At 35.2% G+C, this 14858-nt stretch overlaps 1 protein-coding gene across 1 annotated transcript; it reads left to right on the top strand.

The window, feature by feature from the left end:
- Positions 1–3013: 3013 nt before the first annotated feature.
- On the top strand, positions 3014–13844 carry LOC145570925 (replication protein A 70 kDa DNA-binding subunit A-like). The gene is made up of 10 exons (XM_081630044.1): positions 3014–3163; positions 3253–3523; positions 3636–3732; positions 3825–3949; positions 4036–4123; positions 12529–12849; positions 12966–13086; positions 13187–13366; positions 13464–13529; positions 13635–13844. Exons 1-10 carry the CDS (start codon positions 3014–3016, stop codon positions 13842–13844), a joined length of 1629 nt encoding a protein of 542 aa, XP_081486170.1.
- The last annotated feature ends 1014 nt before the right edge of the window (positions 13845–14858 follow it).

Below are 14858 nucleotides of genomic sequence, written 5' to 3'. Positions count from 1 at the left end.
GAAAAAAACACATCAAGAGGTGATTTATTATCATTCCCGGTGTCTGATTAAGTTATTGATTGATGATAAACGTTGGGATTATTAGTGGTAAATTGCCTATAGTTGGGATTATTAAATTGTATTTTTTTCATTATAAATTAACAAATTACTTGAAACTACAAATATATTATATTACACATTATTGACCCATATAGTTATGTGTATTGATATAGTACTCATAATTGTTATATTATCTTTTTAATTATATTAGGTAGAACAGAGATGTACAAGAAAATCTATATAGTTTAATCTATAACTATAACTAAAGTAGAAATCGCAGACGTCATTTTTCCTCAAACCTGGACACGTGGCAACTTATTATAAAAAGTTTTCCCGCCCAAAACTGTCTTGCATGCTATGAAAATATTATATAATAAAAAAAAAGAAATTATTATCACTTCATAACTCTTGATACAGATTATTAATAATAAACTACTTTTCCTAAAATTGAGGGGTACGTGATGTTTTCTATCTTGATAAACATTAATTATCATTATTATTTTTATACGAAAAAAAAACTTAATCTATAATAATAAGCTACTTTTCCTAAAACTAGGGTAGTGTATGCGCGCGTTGCGCGCGGCATATTTAGTCGTTATCTTTAAATTGTAAAAGTTTGTCCTACAATTGGAAGCGTATTAGGTAGGCTTTTAAAACCCTTACTAAGAAGTAATGTAAATTAAATTTTAAGTATCTATCTATTTATTACATACTACTAAAAGCGAAACAAAGATGACACTTTCAGTGTTTAATTAAAAATTTTACTTAAAGAAAAATAATTGTATCTAAATTATACTTCCTCCTTTCTTTTTAGTTAGCACATTTCTTTAATCACATTTGCCAATGCATAAATTTAAACCTATATCTTTAATCATCAATAAGCAAAATTTATGAAAAGTTGATATTTTTAAAATATATATTGAGACAAATCTAACAAAATCCCACATGATTATATTTTCAATACGTATAAAGCACGGAACATAGTCAAAGGGAAGTGTGTGAAATGTTAAAGTCAAAATGTGTCAACTAATAAAAAACAGAGGTAGTATCATTTATTTTATTTAAAATATAGATCTTTTCCTAAAAATATTACACTGTCAATTATACCATTACGTGTAATTTAAGTATTTAATCTTGCATGTCTTTTTTTTTTTTAATCATACTCCATATTTCTTGATACTCGAGGTATTATATTTATAGAATTTTATTATAATAATATTTTTAAAAATATTTTGCAACTATGCATTGCACGGGGTTTTACCTAGTAATGTATAAAGTGTTTCAAGTTTCATCCCGTCACTTTAACATGGTTCAAATATTAGGAGAGGATGAGCTATGGTGATTACTAATTAGAGGAACTTTAGTGAGCCATTGAATCTGTTGGAACCCAATCAACCCAATTTTTTTTTCAGCACCCAGGCAAGTCCTATGTTCTTGTTTGTCTTGTTCCAGATGACCAGGCTTGGTCAAATTGTATAAAACAAGGACATTCTACATTCTTCCCTAAGCTAGCAATTTAGAAGCCTAGTGGAATTCCCGGATCAAAGACAATAGGTAGAGCCTCTACTTTTAATTCTTTATATTTGAAGGCAAGTAACATGCTTTTGAACTCTCAGCTTTCCTCTTTCCATGGTATCAGTGTATCACCTATAGAGAAAGGGAGGTCTTTGGATATAAAAAAGAATTCAAAATGGTGCAAAAAAAAAGTACCTCTAGGAAAATCGTTCATTCCTTTCCAACCAGATTTCCCATCCACTGTAAATTGAATTGTATGAAAATATTGAATTGCATTGAAAACCAATAATAAGCTTTGGCTGCACATAATTTAACTAAATAAAATTTGTCTGTTTTTCTAAAAAATAAGCTTTGGCTATACATAATCTAACAAATTAAATAAATACTATAGCATAAAACGAAATGATATGATTAATTAACAAAATAATTAAACACAAAATAACTATTTAAAATTAAACTTTTTACAGATTAAGAACAATAGACAATAATAATGAAAAAATTAGCAAAAATCATAACATTATCAAGATAATCAACTGACAAAAAAAAAACATCATATTATACCAAAAAAAAAAACAAAAAATGTAAGAATTCACCAATGGAAGAAACGTTAAAGCCACCAAATTGTATTGCTAAACTAAATCAGATTTCAGAACATGTCGTTTAAAAACCTAACAAAGGCGGAATTGGTAAAATCAATCAATTGAAACCTTTGATTAAAGAAAACCAGATGCACACCATTGTAGAAAGAGGTTAGTGAATTTTTAAAATAGAGAATAAGAAGTGACCCGTGGTGACGGTGGAGATGAGGATGAAGAATTGAAGAGGTGTGCATTTAGTGTGAAAGATAAAAAGTTGTGCCAGAAAATAACTAAACCAAGAAGAGAGAAAGAGGTTTAAAAAAATAAAATTAAACTCATATGCTTTTGACGTGAGGGCAAATAGGTAAAATGACTTTTTAAAGGTTATAAACGTCCACACACTATTCATAAGAGAAAGTTTCTACTTTTTATAAGGTAGGGATTGAGGTGTACATGATATTCTTTATCCTGAGCACAGGTACTAATCTTATCAGATTGAGTATAGTTATCAACATCATAATTTAAAATTTAAAACTTAAATCAATTAATTTTATCAACATCATAATTTTATCAACATCATAATTTAAAATTTAAATCAATTAATTTTTACTATAAATAGATGGGCATCTTACGAAATCATAACTTATCCATTTTATGAAAATACGTACTACCTCTGTTTCGCAAACATAAGTATGCATCTCTTCTATTCTTTATTTTCTTAATTAAATGAAAATAAATTCCTTTTATCATACACTTGATTTTTTTTTTTTTTTTTTTTTTTTTTTTTTTTTTAAAAAAAAAAAAAGAAGCTTTTACGGAGTATCTACCATTACTTACATTGTTTACATTTGATTTTGCTAGGTTGACAATCAAGTATTAACATGGCAGAAGGAACCAATTACGTGGAAGAAATTACACCACTGATGGGGATCATGACTATTAAAATAAGAATTGTACGGTTGTGGAAACCTTCAAGTTTTGAAAATCCAAATAAAGATGGCAGTATTGAAATGGTATTTTTAGATGAAAAGGTAACCAAATATCTAATATTAAATAACTCATACATCATGTTTTTAATATACTCTAATCATCTTATCCGATTTTTTGTTTGCATGTATAGGGTGGTAGAATTCAAGCTACAGTTAAGAAGTCTTTGATTAGAAAATTTTCAGATATGCTTGCAGAAGGCCAGTTACGTATCATTAGTAATTTTGGTGTTGGGGAAAACACCGGAGATTTTAGGGCAACACACCATCTCTACAAGATTAATTTTTTCTACTCAACAACTGTTAATGTTTGTGAAGAAAACTTATCCATCCCTATACATGGGTTTAACTTAGTATCATTTGATGATATATTATCAAAAAATTTAGATGATAAGTTCCTGATAGGTAAGCTACTAAGCTATATAACTCAATCTATTTACTAATATTTAAAATATTCTATATACTATGAATATATTATAAAATCAATTTTATAATCATGGGATTTTTTTATTGATAGACATTATTGCTCAAGTTGTGGTAGTTGGTTCCATTGAAACTATTGAACGAAATGGAAAGGAAACTAAGAGGCTTACTATAGAATTAAATGATATAAGGTATATTTTCTTGACTTTGACACTTAATATATTCTATCAAACTACATTTTTTGACGATTTATATAACATGTATGGTTTCATGAATATTGCAGGGTTACAAAACTGACATGCACTTTATGGGATCAATATGCAGAAGATGTCTTCAACTTTTTTGAAAATAATGATCCAATGCTTGCTATTCTTATCCTCCAATTTGGAAAAATTAAGGAATGGAGAGGTGTCGAAAAAATATTCAATTATTATTCACAAAATGATTACATATATAATTATCTAAATAAACTTATGTCATGTGGTAATTCATAGGTGAAATGACGTTGTCAAACACATTATTTTCTACACGAATATTTTTAAACGCGGATGACATTGATGATGTTGCTTTATTCAAACAAAGGTTAGTTCATGCATAAAGTTATCGTATGATGCTTCCCTTTACTATTTTTAACTAGCCTTCTAACCCGTGCAATGCACGGGTTATTCATATAAAATTGTATTGAGAGATAAGTGAGGAAATATCAGTAAGTCATTATAGGGTATAATATGTAATCGGAAACATGATTAAAGAAATTAAAATTTTGGAACTTTAATCGAAAAAGAGGCTTAAATAGAAGGTGGAAGGGCTAAAATTAAAGAGAGAATAGGAAAAGGTTGAGTTAAAGGGGAGAGATGAAGTGTATATGAAAGATGAAGTATAAGTTTAATGAAAGAATTAAAAAAAAATGGTGTAATAAAAAATTAATAGTGTAAGATAACATGTGGCACTATGGTTAGAGAAGTGTAATAGAATGGATGGGAACATGTGTCTTTCTTAATTTCTTGGTTATTGTTTCGGGGTATTTTTACCCCCTTTTATAGACAAATGAGAGGCTAACAAATGGCCCAATAGTAAGCCGACACGTGGCATCCTGCTCAGCTAAATAAGGGCCAATAAGAGCATGACACGTGGCTTTAAGAGAGATATCAGAAAAAGTGGGGCTCAAAGCCCATTAAGGAAACATGCCTAGCATGAAGGAAACCCTAATACACGTGTCAACCACGTATAGGGCAGCCAATTTTCCTAGGTTATGAAACCCTAGGAGCATGATCTCCCACTTCCCTATAAATACCCCATCATTTCATGATGAAAAGGGACACACACAATTCCAAAAGGCACAATGCCCAAAATATGCTCTCACTTCTCTCTACTTTCTCTCTCTAAAATCCCGTTTTCCGGTCACTAACTTGATCGTCGGAGGCGGAACTCCGGTAAACCGGAGTTCCGTTGTTTTGCAGGTGTTCGGCCGTACGAGTGTTGCATCCCGGATCTGTCTCCCGCGGGAATCCATACCCCCCTTTCGGGTTATCACAAAAATCCCCGAAACATTTGGCGCCGTCTGTGGGGAGGCACATCTGGAATGGCACTTAGCCATAATCGAACACCTTTTCAAGAAATAGAACTCTTCGTTACAAACGTAACCCAATGTGGGGGCAAAGTCGTAAAAGTCTCAGATCGTCGTCCTTTAGACAATAAGACGAACTCCTGTCTAAATGTAAGATTTGGGCGGCAAAATCAAACATCATTATTATGATTGATTAATATATATATATATATATATATATATATATATATATATATATATATATATATATATATATATATATATATATATATATATATATATATATATATATATATATATATATATATATATATATATATATCATCAAAAAAAAAAAAAAAAAAAAAAAGGGAAAAGCCGCCCAACTTATTTTGTGAATGTATTGTAGCACTACTATTAGCACTATTATTATATATATAATAATAGTTTGCATGGCAACCAGCTGTGTACATGCAAATATACATGTATAAATATATGCTCAAGGTATTATGCATACTATACGTCCGTGAGGGGTGTATTCATCAAGTCCTATATTATTGCATGGCTTTGAAAGCTTGGAAGCCATCTTGCACCCAGTCATACGGCTCTAAGCTAAGGCTGCCCAACCAATGGAGTTAGCAATAATGCAAGTGGCCATCAGTGTATGCCGCACAAGCAATGAAGGCTGAAAGAAATACGAACCTTGGTGGCTCAAAATAGTCAAAAAATATCCAATTAAGCAGCCCGTCCAAGCAAAACCAAGAAGCTTGTGGATACAAGCATATCTACTCGTACAGGGCAGCCACACAGCTTGTACGAGCAAAATTGGAAAGCTTGCTTACACAAGCATAGCTACTCGTACAGGGCAGCCAGACAACCTGTACGAGCAAAATTGAAAAGTGTGCTTACACAAGTATAGCTACCCGTACAGGGCAGCCAAGCAGCATGTACAAGCAAAATTAAAAAGCTTGTAGGGGCATTCCCTAGCTAAATTACTCGGCCATGAAGACCACGCGGTCGATAAGTCCATCCGGCCTTATAATGGATGGACGGATGAACATTAGGAAGTCCTAAAATCGCCTAAGGTATTTTTTACCTAAATAAGGCAAGGACACTCCTAGGCATACAAGCCCTTAGAAATTTGCAAGTTGAGAAAATACTTGAAATTTCATGAGTACGTCCGAGAGATAGCGTCAAAGGACGACTCAATACCACACAAATAATCAAAAATATATATATATATAATAATAAATAAATACATATATAAAATATATATACAAAAGTATATAAGCCGAATGGCCATTATATATATATTAAAAAAATAATAATAATAATAATAATAACAAAAAAAAATTAATATAAAAGTATCGAGCTTGATATGACGATGAAGCCAAATTACATGATTATTGAGCTGGCCGGCATTATTATTAGCAAACTTGGCAGATTATAATAATGCATCATCACTATATAAATAAAAATATACAGATATATAAATATATTCATATTAATATATATTTTTATATTTATATGTACAATTGTGTATATATAATTCCAGGAGCATGCATATTCACGTGAGCAAGGTATACACTTGCAAGTGAGTATGTATATGAAAGACATGAAATGCCCAGATCACTATGGCAGAAATGGTAGCTCAACCAAGATCAAGACTCACTTGTATTAACACCTGAACGGCTCCATAGTTGAGTAAAATTATACTGCATATGATGGCCAAACTCCAAAGAGAATAAGCTTACCATATAATTCGAGACGGTACCAGCGCCGAGTGAATTATTGAAGCTCACCTACATGAGCCTAGCAGGTCGGCAATAGTAGAAGGCCGAGCTGCCCCTCACTGAAGCATCATGATATTATTTATGGGCGGCCACCCATGGCCGAATAAATCCACAATGTACGCTCTTGAAAGCATAGATGGTCGGCCAACCAAAGTAAGGTGTCCGAGTTGCCCCTCAAAGAAGCACAATGTTCTTCAATTTAGGCGGAAACAACCTTGTCGAGTTGTCCGTCCGCGTGAAAAGGGAAAGCATGCCCTTCCAAGCATAGCAGGTCGGCCCTTTGCTAAGTGTCCGACTTGCCTTTGAGCAAGCAACCTCCTTTGCTATTTTGTGCGGCCAACAGCCTATCCAAGTTGCCAAGAGGACGAACAGCCATATAATGAAGGTCCATTGTCGTGATTTTGGCGGCATTAAAAGATATATGAGTAGTAAGTTGGCTGAGAAACTCCCATGTGAAGCCCCATGTTCTTATTTCTATGCGGCCTAGAGAGCTGACCGAGTGAAATCCCAAAGCCCGCTTTCACAAGCATAGATGGTCGGCCATCTCGGCGTTTGACCTGCCTTTGTGTGAAGAACCACCTATGCACTTCTAGGCGGCAAGGTAGTAGAGCTAGGTGAAGCTCCATGTTAAGAATTCTATACGGCCAAGGTAAGTTGGCCGAGAGAAAATGCGAAGCAAGCTCTTCAAAGCATAGCAGGTCGGCCTCTTGTCTCTACACGGCATGGGTGGTGGATTAAAAATTTTAGGCTGGCTGTAGAGATAATGGCCAAGCTTGTCATAAGAAGGGTCACCTCCAAGTTTTTAAGCGGCACTCTCGGCCGAACAGTCAGCTATGTACTTCCATGCAAGCAAGGCTTTTGTCATAATGAGCTTGAAGGTTACTATTACCGCTGTGTTCTCGGCATATTAGGATTGAAGGATATCCCTATTGATATCATCATTATATTATTACTTGGGAGAGTATTAAAAAAAGGAAAATATATATATATATATATATATATATATATATATATATATATATATATATATATGTGTCAATTATTATATTATGATGATAATCTATCATAAAATAGTAATTATTACATGTTCAATGCAAGAGAAGCTCTATGAGAAAAGAGTAGTACATATGAGTTAGCTCATCGAACTCCTCATGAGTCATGACAAGTGACTTATCGAAGTTCACCGCTAGGAGTATAGTTACTCGGCATGATTATTGCCGAACTCCATTTGAGGGCAATATAAACGCACCTCCATCCTAGCTTGTAAGCAGCATCTATCCTTGGACGGGTAAAATCACAACGCATGCCCATAAAAGCGTAGATGGTCGTCCAACCAGAGCGTCCGAGTTGCCATCATGCAAAAGCCCCATGTTCTAATTTTTATACGGCCAAAGCATGGTGGCCGAGTGAAATTTTGCAAAGCATGTTCCTGAAAGTATAATTGGTCGTACCTTACCAATACATACCCGGCTGGTTAAGCAATCAAGCAATTTGGTTGAGCTGGGAATTGGCTTGACCGAACGGCCTCTGGCTTGGCCGAGCTGCTACATCGCAAAGCACCAAGTTCATGCTTCGATGCGGCCAGCTACCTAATTAATACTCGGCAGCAATAACACAACAGCAGACCGAGTTGCCTGTCAAAGACGCACCACATTCTTAAATCTAGGCGGCCATCAACCTTGGCTGTACGAGTAAAATGGGTAAGCTCACCCTCGAGAATATAGCAACTCGGCAAGCTTATCAAATGGACGCATGAAAGCGAGAAGGCCGAGCTCCCTATGATTGTCGACCCTCCTTCCCAAAGTCACACGGCAGCTAGTGAGTCAAGCTTGGTGGCCGAATTGCATATGAGAAAAGGCTAGCCTCTTTGTATCTAAACGGCCATCTTGGCAGAAGAAATGGCAAAACTCTCATGATTATATAATTTATATCATACGGGAGCCGAGCTGGGTGTCTGACTTGCTATAGAGCAAGAGCCCATGTTCCTAATTTCATACGGTCAGCACAAGGCGTCCAACCATCCTTCGAGCAAAGAACCACATAATGACTTTTAGGCGGACACGCGCTTGGCCGAGTTGCTATTGAGGAAGGGTCCATGTTTTGAATTTCATGCGGCCATCAACTAGTAGAGTTGTACTAAAAGTGATTGATCATTATTATGATTGATTAATCATTAGATATTGATTTCAAAAAAAAAAAATTGTCCGAGCTTCCTGGCCGAGTGAACAGATGGTCGGGCATGGCTAGGTGTCCGAGTTGCTACTTAATAAGAGACCTCCTTTCCTATTTCAGGCGGACATGTTGTAAGTCAGTTATGGATAGGTGTCCGAGTTGCTATTGAGCAAGGGACCTCCTTTCCTATTTCAGGCGGACATGTTGTAAGTCAGCCATGGATAGGCGTCCAAGTTGCTATTCAGCAAGGGACCTCCTAATTAATTTCAAGAGACCAAGCATTGAGTCGACTATGTGACGAATGAATGGGTGTCCGAGCTGCTATTGAGCAAATGACATCCTAACCCCTTTGAGGCGTACACAGAATGAATTGGCCAATGTGCCAAATGAAGTTAGATGGTGGCCGAGCTGCTATTGAGCAATGGAGCACCTTCTCATTTTTAGGCGGACGTTGTCTTGCCAAGCTAGGTGGCCGAGCTGCTACTGAGAAAACCACCTCCTCATTTTGGTGCGGCCAACAACCTGATCGAGCTATGTGGCCGAGCTACTATTAAGCAAAGGAACCTCCTTCTCATTTCTAGGCGGACTTTGCAAAGGATCAATGTTAATCAACACAAGCACTTCGGTACCAAGGTATAAGCAACATTCACATCTGAGCTTGGTAAAGTGTCGACTATGATAATTGGCTCGACATTCAAGAGTTGAATATAAAATCAAAGCATCCAAGCTAACCTTTCTCCAAGTGGAATTTCTGAAGATGGTCGAATGACGACCAATGATAAGCAAGAGAGCCTTTAGCAAGGGCAAGGGCTAAGCGACCAGCTACCCAACCAAGTAGCAGGCAGCCGATTGTTAAAGAATGAGTAGGGGCTAGGTGGCACACAAGCATGCCGAGCTTTCAAAGGTAGAGTCCCAAGGCTTATACAAGGGGCAAAAGGCATCAAAAGAGTCGTCCAGACTTAGTATGCTCCAACCGAATGGAATCGGTGACGAGTATCTAACAACATCGATCAAGGGCAAGGCATGTGGTCCTAACCAAATCATGCAGCCTATCGCATGATGGCATGCAATATCTGAAGTTGGGCCTTTAGAGAGTCGTCCAGCAACAAAGTGAAACCGAGTACCAAGATCAGGCCTGTCCGAAAATAATCAAACGGACATGAGGCTAACCAAGTGTAAAGTCCTAATGGATAGGGGATAGTATGCAAAAGATAGCAAAGAAAATGATCGAGCTGGCCGATGCATGAGCCGAAAGGCCTAACTAATGAGAAAACAACCTTCCTTTAGAAGGATAAGTGGCACTTGTTAAAAGCCAAGCGGACGAGCACCATGAGGCCTCGACTTATTACTTAAGATCGCAAGCGGCAACAAATTTCTAAAGCCTAATGCAATTAGGCCGAGTAGGCCCTCCATGAATTCAAGATGCCTACTTAGTGTTCGACCCTCTATGTAAGCATTCATTGCTCACACGATAGCTTCAAGGTCGGGTATCGTTACAATATAATCAAGTTCATAATTGAAAAAAGAAGAAAGCCTATCAAAATAAGATAGGGCAGCTCCTTCTAGTTTTTTAACAGCCTAATCACTATACCAAATGCTAAGCCGTCACATTTTATTCAAGTCTTTTAAAGACAAGCCACCCCATTGGGGCAATAAGGAAAGACTAAGGTCCAAACGTTCCCTATTGAGTAGCCACTTCATTAAATTAAGGACAAACGTCCCTTAGTATAAGGCTTTGGCCCAATAAATGTATTAATACCTTCAGATAAGCCTCCCTTAATAGGGCAATGTACAGATCTTTATATGGTCCGAGTGTACATTGAATGGCTCCTTCATCTGAACAAGTATAGAAAACTCTAGAAGAGGCTGAGCTGTTCATACAGAACCCTTCCAAGTCTGAGTAAGACTTACCATATAAAAGAGCAAGATGGAAGATACACATGGAAACATTGCCAAGTATAATTTCCAATACAATGGTATAACACCGAGTATAATTCCGAAGATTTGCTCGGCAAAACACATTGTATAGCTTAAACTCCAAAATATAGGAATTCTAAGCCTATGCGCCAAAAAGAATTCTGAAAGCAAGGGCAAGAAGTGACAGATGGTCAACTTTCGCCCCAACTAAGTCCGAGCCCAATTGAATCATAAGTGACAAGGGCATGGGACGAAACTTCTTGTTAATATGACTTGGAAGTTATTGAGAATTGGCCCTCTCAAAGATTAGTCCAAACAACTAAAAAATCGTTGGACGCCGAGAAAAGATAAAGGAAAATCCATCCCACCATAAAGACGAGACTAAGAATCTCGGCAAAATGCTATATCTAATTCGGCACAGACACGAGGCAAAGCCCCTCGGCAAGTGTTAAATGTTTCTCGGCATTTCCTAGTCTAAGTTAATTGAAAGCTTCTAGACTATATGCCGAATGAATGCAAAAGAAGCATCTAAGCCTAATTGGCCATTAAAGAAAAAATGTCTAAGCCTAGGTCCAAAATAATCCTTAAAAAGGATAGACCGAATAGGGCAAACCTCATGAATGGGAGGAATTGAAAAAGCTTAATAGCTAATCAAACCTTGTAAGAAAGGTACTTTAAGTAACCCATTAGTCGCAAGACAATCAAAGTGGGGCTTAAAAGCATAATGATCGACATTTGTCTAGTTCAAGGGCAATCATTATTATGATTGATTAACTTAGAAAATATCATACCGGCCAAGGTATAAAAATTTTCCAAATTAATCAAACCTTTTTTAATTGAACTAGACAAGATGTCGAATTTCAAAGAAGTTATAAATTCATTTTCGAGAGGTATAATCCCTCTTGGGAAGAGAAATCACCCCTCTCGAGGGGCTATGTTTCGGGGTATTTTTACCCCCTTTTATAGACAAATGAGAGGCTAACAAATGGCCCAATAGTAAGCCGACACATGGCATCCTGCTCAGCTAAATAAGGGCCAATAAGAGCATGACACGTGGCCTTAAGAGAGATATCAGAAAAAGTGGGGCTCAAAGCCCATTAAGGAAACATGCCTAGCATGAAGGAAACCCTAATACACGTGTCAACCACGTATAGGGCAGCCAATTTTCCTAGGTTATGAAACCCTAGGAGCATGATCTCCCACTTCCCTATAAATACCCCATCATTTCATGATGAAAAGGGACACACACAATTCCAAAAGGCACAATGCCCAAAATATGCTCTCACTTCTCTCTACTTTCTCTCTCTAAAATCCCGTTTTCCGGTCACTAACTTGATCATCGGAGGCGAAACTCCGGTAAACCGGAGTTCCGTTGTTTTGCAGGTGTTCGGCCGTACGAGTGTTGCATCCCGGATCTGTCTCCCGCGGGAATCCATACCCCCCTTTCGGGTTATCACAAAAATCCCCGAAACAGTTATAGTTTTTAAATACTAAGTATAGAGTATAGATTAGATATAGTCCAATATTAGCTTTCGTTAATGTAATTTGTATTCTTTCAGACTTGGCCAAAATGCAGAGAATGCTTCTGTTCGTAGGCTCACACAACCTACCCAAAGCTCAATCTCTATGAGTGATGAATTTCTTCAATTGCATGACAAAAAAATATTAGATGAGATACCTGAAATTGACAAACCAATATACTGTATTGCATTGGCCACAATTGTAAGTCTCCAATTGGAACATGGATGGTATTATTTAGCATGCAAAAAATGCAACAAGAAAGTAACAGAAAACGATGAAAAAATATTAGACAATGATGGTGAAAAGTCAGCCACTACTTTCTTCTGCAAAAATGCAACAAATCGATTGTTGCTGAAGATGTAATTCCAAGGTTGGTATATATGTATATAGATATATTACACAATATAATTATTCATTTCAATTTATCAATGATGGAATTTGATATAATAATAACCTCATACAAATTTTAAACCAGGTTCAAAGTTCAAATCCGAGTAATTGATGAAAGTGGTAGTGCATCATTTGTCATGTTCGATCGGGAAGTAATGTCTATTGTGCACAAGTCTGCTTATGATTTGAAGGACTCTTTATCAAAGGTGCAGTTATAGTGTGGATATAGGAAGAAACTTAATCAATCATCTATGTTTAAGAATGGCTATACTAACTAATTACTGACTAACTATATAAATTTTCTAGGTTGATGATAGTGATTCATGTCCAGAGGAACTCAACAATCTTGTGGGAAAAAAGTTTCTTTTTAAAGTTGAGATTTCTGATTACAACCTCAAGCAAAATTGGGAAGTTTATGCTATAAATAAGATGAGTGATAATGATGACCTAATGCAGTCTTTCTTGAGTACTTCTACCATCACTAAGGTTTATATTACTTCGTATATTTTTGGATAAGTTAATTATTTTGCTGCAACTTGATATATGCAATTTTTTTTCTTACTTGTGTTTTTCTTCTTCATAGGATGATGCTTCAAATTCTATATCAATCAACTACGATGGACATAAAGCAATCGCTGACGTTGAGAAGGTAATCCTGATTACAACTACTTACAACAACAAATTTCAAAAAAAATAAAACATAATTAGAAGCATATTATTTACAAAATTTATTTACTTATGCTATAATTTGTAGGAATCAATTTCATGCGTTGAAGATAATGATCAACTGTCAGGGTCATCTCCTAGCATATCAATTAAACGATCGTTTAAGTTGATTCATGTGACTTTGAAGCTGAATTATCTACCACTAAGAAGAAGAGGGTTGAAGTCAAGATTGAAAAGGATGAGAATTGATACATGGGCTGCAATGAAATTTATATATTCTGGAATCAGACATCAATAGGCTGTCTCTTTTGTTATGATGAATAAATTTAGGATTATCTTTTGAAACCTTATAAGGTTGATGTTTATTGTTTATGTTTAATGATTATGATTTTGGAATGACTAATTTTCTATGCATATGTCTCTTTTGTTATGATGAATAGTTTTTGGAATTCCTTTTGAAACCTTATAAGGTTAAGGTGTTCTATGTTTTTTTTTTAATGATTATAATTTTAGAATGACTAATTTTATATGCATGATCTTTACTTTACAATTACTTTTCATATAACCTAAAACATAAGTGGAAATTATTCCCTTATTATAATGCACTTAAAAGGGAATATACTGACAAAAGTTGTAGAAAAAGATAAAGATTTGAAATAAATTTGTTCATTGGAAATTACATTAACCTCTTATAAAAATAGCTAATATAGATCCATCCTTTAAAAATGGTTTCATGATTTAACATTGACTAAAGTAATGCTTAACAAATATTATGTTAGACTTGAAAACATTTAAATGTGCCTCAAAAAAGTTCAAATTGTAGCAAAGGTGAAATTATCTCTACAGCAAAATACTAGATTCCATGTTCTTAAATGAAACTTCATCATATAAATCACATTTACTTTTACATGAGTACAGTATTTGTTATAAATAAATAAATTACTAAGATACTTTGCTAGAATTGTGGATCAATAATTAGGTAAAGGAAAAAATTAAATGTCTCAAACTATTTCAGAAACGAATACTAATAATATATACATAGGATGCCAAAAAAAAAAGAAAAAAAAGAAAAAAAAGGGAATGAATTACGGCATAATTAGAATGAATTAATACTAATCTCCTTTTACACGGGTACAAATATAAATAAATAATGGCAACAACTCTTCATATATTTTTCCCTCTTATTGTTATTGTTTTTACTAAAATATTGACCAATAAGAGGTTTTATCTTATTTAGTCCATCTGTTCAAGTGAACTTTGTTGTAATCAATCGTTAATACTAATCTCCTTTGTTGTAATTATCACTTACATG

This window comes from Chenopodium album, chromosome 12, assembly GCF_948465745.1.
Source record: "Chenopodium album chromosome 12, dcCheAlbu1.1, whole genome shotgun sequence".
Classification (NCBI taxonomy): Eukaryota; Viridiplantae; Streptophyta; class Magnoliopsida; order Caryophyllales; family Amaranthaceae; genus Chenopodium; species Chenopodium album.
Note: the sequence above shows the minus strand (reverse complement) of the source record. Positions and strands in the feature narration are given on the sequence as shown.